The sequence below is a fragment of the Lithobates pipiens genome, unplaced genomic scaffold, assembly GCF_037356315.1.
Source record: "Lithobates pipiens isolate NorthernLeopardFrog02 unplaced genomic scaffold, aLitPip1_a1.2 Scaffold_25, whole genome shotgun sequence".
Classification (NCBI taxonomy): Eukaryota; Metazoa; Chordata; class Amphibia; order Anura; family Ranidae; genus Lithobates; species Lithobates pipiens.
The window spans coordinates 222,612,058-222,623,041 of record NW_027507787.1 but is presented as its reverse complement, the minus strand read 5'-3'; the positions used below and the strand labels follow the sequence as shown (position 1 = coordinate 222,623,041).

Genomic DNA, 10,984 nt, shown 5'->3' with positions numbered 1-10,984 from the left:
TTCTTCTCCTCCTCCTACTCCATCCTCCTCCCTCTCCTCCTCAGCTGCCTCCTCCTTTTCCGCTGCTAGCGTCTCTTCCACTACACCGCCCAAGCTCCCCAGAACCTATTCCACATGCCAGGTGAGACGTTGCCATGCCGTGCTGCGTCTGTTGTGCCTGGAAGCAAAGAGCCACACTGGCCCGGCACTCCTTTCAGCTTTGCGTTCACAGGCAGATGAGTGGCTAACACCGCTCAATTTGACAGTTGGTAAAGTGGTGTGTGACAACGGTGCCAATCTGCTTAGCGCATTGAAACAGGGCAAAATCACGCACGTGCCGTGCATGGCACACGTCTTAAACTTGGTCGTGCAGCGATTCCTTGTCAAATACCCTGGGGTCCAGGACATCTTGCGGCAGGCAAGGAAAATCTCGGCCCATTTCAGAAGATCTTACACGGCCATGGCTCGCCTTGCTGACATTCAGCGGCGACACCATCTGCCGGTCAGACGTCTTATTTGCGATTGCCCGACGCGATGGAACTCAACCTTCTATATGCTTGATAGGCTGCTCCAGCAGAAACGTGCAGTTAACGTCTACCTGTATGAACTCTGCGAAAGAAACGGTTCTGGGGAGCTGGGTTTTTTTTCACCGCGCCAGTGGCTGCTCATGCGCGACACATGCAGACTTCTGCGGCCATTTGAGGAGATCACCAAACTGGTCAGTCGCAGCCATGGCGCCATCAGTGACATGGTACCTTATGCCTTCTTTCTGGAGCGTGCATTGCGTCGTGTCATTGATCAGGCTGTGGAGGAGCAGGAGCGGGAAGATGAGGAAGTCGCAATGCTGGATGAATTCCCAGGGGGGGCTACTCTATCTGAGACAAGTCAACAACAGGAGTCTGATGAGGAGTCAGAGGAGGATGGTGCCGGGGCGGATGAGCAGGAGCAAGAAGAGCATGCTTTAAACCTTTCTGGGATCCCTGTTGTGCGAGGATGGGGAGAGGAGAATGAAGAGGACGACATTATCCTGGATGATGAGCAGGAGCCAGGCCACCACACCGCTTCCACTTTAGTGCAAATGGGGGCCTTCATGCTCCAGTGTTTTAATAGGGACCCCCGTATAAAAAGCATGAGGGTCAAGGACCAGTACTGGGTGGCAACGTACTTAGACCCCCGGTACAAACACAAAATGGCGGAAATGTTACCGCCGTCGCAGAGGGCTGTCAGAATGCAGCACTTCCAGGCCTTGCTTCGAGAAATGCTGCATTCTGCTTTTGCGTGCGCTGGCAGAGGAGCAATTCCCACTCCCAGAGAAGGATTTGCGGGTACCAATCCAACAGCGCCTGCAAGAAGAGGCCGGTTTGAAGATGTGTTGGTGACTTCGGATATGAGGTCATTCTTTCAGCCGACCCATCGACAGGTGTCATCCGGATCCAGCATCAGGGAACGCCTAGACCGTCAGGTGTCCGACTACATTGGGTTAACGGCCGATGTGGACGCTCTGAGGAGTGATGAACCCCTAGACTACTGGGTGGGCAGGCTTGACCTCTGGCCAGAGCTTGCCCAATTTGCAATCGAACTGTTGGCTTGCCCCTCATCCAGTGTCCTGTCCGAAAGGACGTTCAGCGCAGCAGGGGGGATTGTGACCGATAAGCGTACTCGCCTAGCTCACCACAGTGTTAACTACCTCACATTTCTAAAAATGAATGAGGCATGGATCTCGGAGGAATTCAACACATGTGACCAGTAGACCATGTATATGTCTATAAACTATTTTTTTAATCAAGCACACAGACCTTCTTAATTCATTTGGCTCACTTCCTTGACCCAAAAAAGCACACCGTACTATATGCCCCTACCCTCCTCTTTGAAGAGGTTGAGCGGTGTCATATTTCTACTGGGGCTGCTTATGATATCCCTGTGCTGTGCTGACTTCCTCCTGGGGGTTCTTATTATGAAGGGATCACACTATCCCTGTGCTGTGCTGACTTCCTCCTGGGGGTTCTTATTATGAGGGGATCACACCATCCCTGTGCTGTGCTGACTTCCTCCTGGGGCTGCTTACGGTGCTGCTGTCAGTGCTGTATGTCACGGTGCTGCTGTCAGCGCTGTATGTCACGGTGCTGCTGTCAGCGCTGTATGTCACGGTGCTGCTGTCAGCGCTGTATGTCACGGTGCTGCTGTCAGCGCTGTATGTCACGGTGCTGCTGTCAGCGCTGTATGTCACGGTGCTGCTGTCAGCGCTGTATGTCACGGTGCTGCTGTCAGCGCTGTATGTCACGGTGCTGCTGTCAGCGCTGTATGTCACGGTGCTGCTGTCAGCGCTGTATGTCACGGTGCTGCTGTCAGCGCTGTATGTCACGGTGCTGCTGTCAGCGCTGTATGTCACGGTGCTGCTGTCAGTGCTCTGTATTACGGTGCTGCTGTCAGATGCCTCTATCACGGTGCATGTGTCATTCCGGTATGTCACGCTGCTGGTGATCATCTCCTGCACCCTCTTCTTTGCCTACCCTGGTCCCTGACCTTCCCTCTCCTCCATTGCCTTCATTAGCTCCATAGTCCTGAATTGTTAGAACAATTTCCCAAATAAAATAAAAATGCTTGTAGTTATCGATCCCAAATTCACCTCATACATGTATTATGTCATTGTCCAGATGGTGGGACTACGTTTTACCCCCTAATAATTACCACGTGGCCGCAAATTCGACATGAAGGTTTGCAAAGTTCGCCTCCCATTGAAGTCAATGGGGCCCGCGGCGAACGGTCGGTTTCGCGAACGTTTGGGTCCGTTCGCATTTCGCGTTCGCGAAACGTCCCGTCGGAAGTTCGTCCATCACTATTTACAAACACACAATAAAAAGTTTGCTAAAAACGTTACAAAACAAAATCACTGATTGGGGGTGGGGGCTGGCAGAGACTGAGGAAGGTCTGATCCCTGAGCATGAATCACACACACCCCTGTCTCCACTATACAGCAGAGCTGACATTCATCCATCATCACCCGGGGAGGAGATGACCACAGACACTTTCACTGTTCTGCAATTGTTCTGGAAGGTCTGAGCACAGATAGATATCTGACTTCCTCACTATGGTTCAGGCAGCCCAGGGCAGGACAGATATACTAGCAGAAGACAGGAGGACCAGTAAAGGCCAGGCAGACAGGATGGGCAGGCAAACCAGTGCAGCACAGGGCAGGACAGAAAGACCAGTATAGAACAGAAAGATATGGAAAGGACAGACAGACTAAGACGGGACAGACAAATCAGTACAGAACAGAAAGACAAGTGCAGGACAGCCAGATAGTGTAGGACAGATGGCCAGTACAGGACAAGAAGACCTTGGCATGACAGGTACACCATGACAGTAGAGAAAATACATTGTAAGATGGGCAGGCCAGGATTATCAGGGTAGGACAATCAGACCAGAACAGCCAGGCATACCAAAGCAGGACAGGCAGAAAAGAGCAGGGCAGTAATCTGGTCCAGGGCAGCTAGACCAGGGCAGAAAGGGCTAAGCAATGCACAACAGTCAGACCAGTGAAGGATGGGCAGACCAAGGAACTATAGGTTAAGCAGGGCACAACAGGCAGACCTGCGCAGTACAGGCAGACCAATACAGGACAGGCAGACCAATACAGGACAGGCAGACAAGTACAACACAGGCAGACCAGTACAGGACAAGCAGACAAGTACAGGACAGGCAGACCACTGCAGGACAGGCAGTCCGGTTCAGGACAGACCAGTGCGGGACAGGCAGACCAATACAGGGCAGACCAGTACAGGACAAGCAGACAAGTACAGGACAGGCAGACCAGTGCAGAACAGACAAGTGCGGTACATGGCAGACCAGTACAGGACAGGTAGACAAGTACAGGCAGACCTGTTCAGGACAGGCAGACCAGTACAGGACAGGCAGACCAGTAAAGCAAGGACAGGACAGGTCTGGTTTTTCATATTCCTTCAGATAGGAGGTCTTCTAGAGACCAGTGCTGTATCATATCTGCTGGAGTCCAATACCTGATTTACAGCACCTATGTTAATCATCCTGTACTGGACTTTAATGGACACGTTTATTTAACCTAAAAAAAATGCACATTAATTCAAATGGTCAGGTCTAGTGGGATGAGACTGAAAAACAGAATGTACTTAAAAAAAAAAATTCAGAAATGTTATCCAGATTACAAGTGCTGAGAATCCTGACGTAGAACGCGTTCCAAATGATCTGCGCGCGTCTACGCAGCGTTTCTTCTCTGTGCACGAAAAACGCTTATTATAAATGAGATTTCATTATGTAGCGGAAGCGAAGTAATCAGCAAGTTTATTAATTGCTTTTAACTGCTGCGAGTTTATGAATGTGAGAAGGGGGCTCGTTTGGAATTTTTATTTGGGTGATAAATGGGTGACGCCAAGGTGGGTAGGCTGATGATGACAGTGTGGATCGCTCTTCATTTCCCTCCTCCAGAGAAGGATGAGCCACATGGAGGATGTACAGAAAAGTCCCAACTTCTCCAACACTCAGCGCCGTGCAGCTTGTCTGGTGACGCTTTCCTAAAGCCAATATCCTTTTTCTTTTTTTTGGGGGGGGGGGGGGGGGGGGGTTAATAGCCTTGTCCTCATTTGCTGCCTAATTGGACTATATAAAGCCAATAAGGAGCGAGTTGTAGCGGAGTGAGGGAGTTGGAGTGGCCTGCTGAGTCCATCCCTGGTCCCTCCTCTGTTCCTCCACCTCCTGCTCCTTTCCCCTCTCCCCTCTACTCCTCCTCCTCCTCCTCCTCTCTCCTGTTCCCAGTTGCTGTCATCCTCCTCCTCACTCAGTTCGCTCTGACTTCCCGGATGGCTGTATAAGTTGGTCACCCTCAAGCTGATGTCTCCTGGCCTTCCCCATGTGGCTTTTGGTCCCCTAGCCTGAGTCACCTTCCTCATCCCTAACGCCTCTCCTAGCTCTGGATTTGGGGGTGCCCCCTGGAAAACAAGGCTTGTTCAGTTTTTTTTTTATTAGTTTTTATTTTATTTTTGGTTGATGGTTTCAGCTGCTGTCAGCCATGCCTGAAACTGGACAAGAAAGCAGCACCACCCCAGCCAAGGAGTCCCCCTTCTCCATCAAGAGCCTCCTGACCTGTGAGCCTTCCAGAGCCGTCAGGCCACCAAAGGCTCTCTTCACCCCAATCAAGGGGACCTTTGATGGAGCAGCTTTCGCCTTGTCCCCATTGACCGACCTGTCCTTCCCTCGGCTGGAGATACCTACCCAGAGGTTCGCCTTACCTGCACATTACCTGGAGAGATCCCCGGCTTGGTGGTACTCCTACACCTTGACCCATGGAGGGCACACACCCAGGACAGAAGGTAGGAACCTCCCAAATGGGCCACCATGAAGTTTTGGTGTAAGGGGGCCAGGGGAAGAAGGGGTTATCTAGACACTTACTTTATAACTTCTGAACTTATACCTGCTGCAGCTACTATTATTGTCCTGGGACTTATAGTTCCACACAAAAATAAAAAATAAACTGGGTGACAGTGTAGGAACATTCATTTGTTTTTTTCGTGTGCGCAATTGTAACAAAAAAACAAAAACAAAGGTTGCATGCAAATGAATTGTTTTAGGATGTTTTAACACAAGGCAGGTGGGGAAGCTGAATTTGTAATTTGTAATATATATATATATATATATATATATATATATACAGAAAACACCAAAGGAAATGTCATCCAAGTGCCAAATTTTTTTCTGCTGTTTGCGTTTTGGGAGAGTTTTTTGTGTAAAAAAAAATAAACAAAACACACACACACACACACACACACACACACACACATATATATATATATATATATATATATATATATATATATATATATATATATATATATATATATATATATATATATATATATATAATTTATTTTATTTAATTTGCTTTATTTTATGTTATATTAACGCTTTTATATTATGGTAATGTTTATATATGTCTCTTGTTAACATATATATTATGTTAACGTTTTCATATCATGGTAATGGTATCTTTATATATATATATATATATATATATATATATATATATATATATATATATATATATATATATATATATATATATATATATATATATATATATATATATATATATATATTTATATTTATATATATATATATATATATATATATATATATATATATATATATATATATATATTTTTTTTTTTTTTTTTACTGTAGAAAAAACACTTTAAGCAGTGACTGCAGTACTAATGGACAGGTGTATTAATAGGGAACAGAGAGCTTTTTGTCGGGATAGTTTGATGGATGAAAAGTGAGATAATTAGGTAAATAGGGATCGGAAATAGGGCGATTTTGTGCATAGGAAGATCAATTTAAATTATTATTATTATTTTTTTTTTTTAGAGCAGATCTGCCAATCTCAAATAAGGAACAGATATAAAAAATAAAATAAAAAAACATTCAAGGGTGCAAATACATCAATGCCTTTACCAAAAAATATATATATTTTTGGTAAAAATTATCTTTTACCAAAAATAATTTTTACATCAATGCCTACCTTAACGTTTTACATCAAATTATCCTTTACCAAAATGAATTAAAAATAAAACACAATATAAATATATGACAAATTGGCACAAAATGTATCAAACTGCCACTTCTTTTCCATTCTGGTTTTTATTTTAGCTCCTGGTCAGTATACAAAGCAGGGTGTGATCTGGTGTATGTAAAATGTCCAGCTTTGGATAATTGGAGCTTTTTTTTTTTTTTTGGTCATTGAATGTAATGATGACAGTGATCATGTTATGGTGACAGTGACTGATGACTTGTTGTTGCTTGTCCTCCTTTAGTTCCTGAGAAGAGCCTGCTGTTGTGCCCCTCTTCCCCGGTCTCTGGGGGTGAAAGAGACTCTCCAGAGCCCCCCCACAGCCTCAAGCAGGACCTGGACTCCAAAGAGAGAGACTCCAAGAGCCCAGAGGAGATCATCCTAGAGGAGAGCGAACCTGAGGAGTCCAAGAAGGATGAGAGTGGTGAGGACTGGAAGAAGCTGGACGACTCCTCAGACAAGAAGCCTTGCAGGAAGAAGAAGACCCGGACGGTGTTCTCCAGGAGCCAAGTCTTCCAGCTGGAGTCCACCTTTGACATGAAGAGGTACCTGAGCAGCTCCGAGAGGGCGGGACTAGCGGCCTCTCTACACCTGACTGAGACCCAGGTGAAGATCTGGTTCCAGAACCGCAGGAACAAATGGAAAAGGCAACTGGCAGCAGAACTGGAGGCTGCCAACCTGAGCCACGCCGCTGCCCAGAGGATCGTCAGGGTGCCCATCTTGTACCATGAGAACTCCTCCAGCACAGAGAGTGTCAACTCTGGGGCCAACGTGCCAGTCAGCCAGCCCCTACTGACATTTCCCCATCCTGTTTATTACTCTCACCCTGTAGTCACTTCAGTGCCCTTACTCAGACCAGTGTGAGGATTGGAGGACTCCTTTAAGCACCAAGGTTAGGGATAGACTTGTTTCAGGAGAAGCCACCTTGGTTGGGTGGAGAGGACAATCCACCAGACACCTAAAAGCTGCAGAACTTGAAGAGAACTGGCCCCTATAGGGGCCACGCCAGGGCAGTGGTAAAAAAAAAAAGAGGACTTCACAATACAGGTCTAAACTCACAGCTTCTAAGTGAACAAAGCGCGCAGGTATTTGTCACTCCCCGTATTATTTTTCATTTTTCTAGAAAAAAATAAAAATTAAAAAAAAGGGCAAATGTTAAATATATTTACTGTTCAATTTGCCAAAATAAAAAAAAATAACTAGAGTCGAATCCAATGACAAGAGTCACCCCAGACATGTCAAGCTTCAACACTGTAATATTTTTGTTTTCTAAAAAAAAATAAAATAAAAAAAAAGACAATTACAAAAATTGCATCATTTGTAAAAAAAAAAAAAAATGAAAAAGACATACACACACTTGTTTTGCTCAATTTTGTATCTCCTGTTTCATGTGTTTAATTATTATTAATATTATTATTATTTTTTAACACTGACTTATTTATTATACAGTCTTTACAGGACAGGTCATATTTTATTCCCAGTTTCCCCTCCTTTTTTCAAACGAACATTTTGACTTGAAACAAACTGTACATTTCATATTTTTTTTTGTTTTGCTTTAATTATTTTATTTGAAAATAACTGTGTTGTAATATATTTCTTGGATTGTGCAATAGGAAAAGGCAATTGCTAGCCCTTCGCTGATTCCCTGGTTATCTGTGATCAATTACCAATGAATGAAAAAAACAAAAAAACAAACAAAAAACAAACAAGAAATATAAGACTATGACAACATGTAAAACTAATAACATAAATTTGGCAAAAGGCAACAACATAAAACAAACGTAAAAAAAAAAAATATAAAAAAAAAAAAAGAGAATGACAGGGGTGTGGAATGTGAGAGTGTCCTATTCCTTGAGAACTGAAGCTGGGCTTTGTACTAAAGGGACAATCAATGATGTAATTTAAGTTATTTTGTTAATGTACAGTATGTATACATGGTGGGAGTTGGGTCTTTCGGTGCCACCTCCGGCTTCCAAGGATCCTGGCATAGCGCAGGGCACCATCTCCCCCTCTTGTATCTGGGACAAAACTGCAACCATTTTCTTTTGATTCTCTTTTTAAATAAGATATATTTGTAAAAATTAATGTTTGTTGTGAAAATGAAATAAAAATACACTTTCTTTATTCCCTAGTCTCTGTTTGATTTTAGCACTTGGGGGGGCTGCCAGTTATGCGCAACGGTCAGGGCTCTCCAAAATTGCAGCAGGTGTCTGGGCTTCAGCCCCTTTATTTCTCATCATTTACATTTAAGACAGTTTTTTTTTTTATTACAATTTAATCTATGTAATTAGGCAACATATTGGATGGAAATGTAAACTGGCAAAAACGAATATGGATCAGGAAACTACTAATTGTTAATATTATTATTACTATTATTATTATTTCCAGTATTGTCGTTTTTTCAGTCTATAGGATGTTAACGTGCAATAACTATAAATATAATAATTTCACACCTCGTAGAATTTTCAGTGTCTCCATAGAACGTTTTGCACCTTGCCACCCCCGAGCCACCCCAGATAAGTCTATCCTCGCATATTTATTCCCTTTTTAATATTCCTAATTTATTGAGACGTTGAGTTCAATAGCTGTGAATTCCTAAATTGAAGACATAAAAATATATAAGCCATTGGAAATGAATTTGGAGATGGATGTGGAGTGGGACCGACGCTCCAGCTATAATTCAACGCATCAAAAAAATAAAATAAAATTGCATTTGCTGGGAAAAAAAACTTTGTCCATTTTTTTGGGGGGAATTGGGGAGGTAAGTAGCTCTGCACAAATGCAATAAACCAAAAGCTCAAAACCCAAATTAAGAAAAAGGGGGAAGAGGAGGACACCTTGACTACAAAGTAATAGATAAAACAGCAGGTGACCAAATGAATACACAATGCCCTATATATATATATATATATATATATATATATATATATATATATATATATATATATATATATATACTGGCATATCTCACATTTAAGTACACAATGGGGTATATTTACTAAAGCTGGAAAGTGCAAAATCAGGCTCACTTCTGCATATTAACCAATGAGCTTCCAGGTTTTATTACCAAAGCTTAATTGAACAAGCTGGGGTTAGAAGCTCATTGTTTTCTATGCAGAAATGAGCCTGAATTTGCACTTTTCAGCAGCTTTAGTAAATAAACCCCATTGTGTACTTAAAAGTGGGGTATGCCTATATATATATATATATATATATATATATATATATATATATATATATATATATAAACGAAAATACTTCTATTCCAATGACTGTGCCCCTTTACCCAAAGCAATTAAAATATGTTACTTATTGCCACATTTCCAGGAAGGAACTGATGGGAGATGGTGTAAAGACATGATATAAAGGCATTTATTATCACTTGGATGGCACCTAAAGATTTGGCTTAGCATGCTTTGTAGAGGCGAGCTTATCAGGTGCAAGAAATAAAATGAAAATGGGCTTCAATGTTATGTCCCAATGCATTGCAATACATTAAGCCTAGTTACTAATAATAATTGCATACAGTATATATATATATATATATATATATATATATATATAAACAAATACAAAATAAAATAACAAATAAATACAAAAATATATATATATATATATATATATATATATATATATATATATATATATATATAATCATTACCATAATATATATATATATATATATATATATATATATATATATATATAATATATTATATAATATATATATATATATATATATATATATATATATATATATATATATATATATATATATATATATATATAGATATATATATATATATATATATATTTTTGGTGTTTATTTTTTTACACAAAAAAAAAATCTCCCAAAACGCAAACAGCAGAAAAAAAATTTGGCACGTGGATGGCATTTCCTTTGGTGTTTTCTGTACACACTTTAAAAATGGGTACGTGTGTGTGCAGTTGTCTACAATCCTTGTCCTATTACTCCAGCAGTTATAGTAAATACCAGTACCTGTTTTCACGTTATGTCACCTTCTCTGCTCCTGGCAAAGCATTTGAGACAGCAAAAAAAAAAAAAAAAGAATGCCATCAATTCTGCTTGATAGGAGAACCCTTGAAATAATTGGAGTGTGTATGTTCTGGTTAAATGTTTTCACAATAACCCCAAATCTTAAAAAAAAAAATAAAAGAAAGAAAAAAAAAATCAAAGTTGATTTGCAGGGAGTTTGAAATGAAAACCTTGGCATGTGACCTAAATGGAAAAAAAATAAACATTTCGAGTCAAACTATGTCCCCTGTGTGTGTGCTCACAACATTGGGATGCGTCTATTTGTTTGCAATGGCAACTTTTGTAGAAGTCAGAGAGCGCTCATTAAATTGTGTCAATCCCAAACAATCGTCTGATCGAACCCAGAGATT

The 10,984-nt window shown here is 41.6% G+C and overlaps 1 protein-coding gene across 1 annotated transcript; it reads left to right on the top strand.

The window, feature by feature from the left end:
* The first annotated feature begins 4,664 nt into the window (after positions 1–4,664).
* HMX3 (H6 family homeobox 3) lies at positions 4,665–8,701 on the top strand. The gene is made up of 2 exons (XM_077455580.1): positions 4,665–5,321; positions 6,822–8,701. Exons 1-2 carry the CDS (start codon positions 5,021–5,023, stop codon positions 7,439–7,441), a joined length of 921 nt encoding a protein of 306 aa, XP_077311706.1. The 5' UTR covers positions 4,665–5,020; the 3' UTR covers positions 7,442–8,701.
* The last annotated feature ends 2,283 nt before the right edge of the window (positions 8,702–10,984 follow it).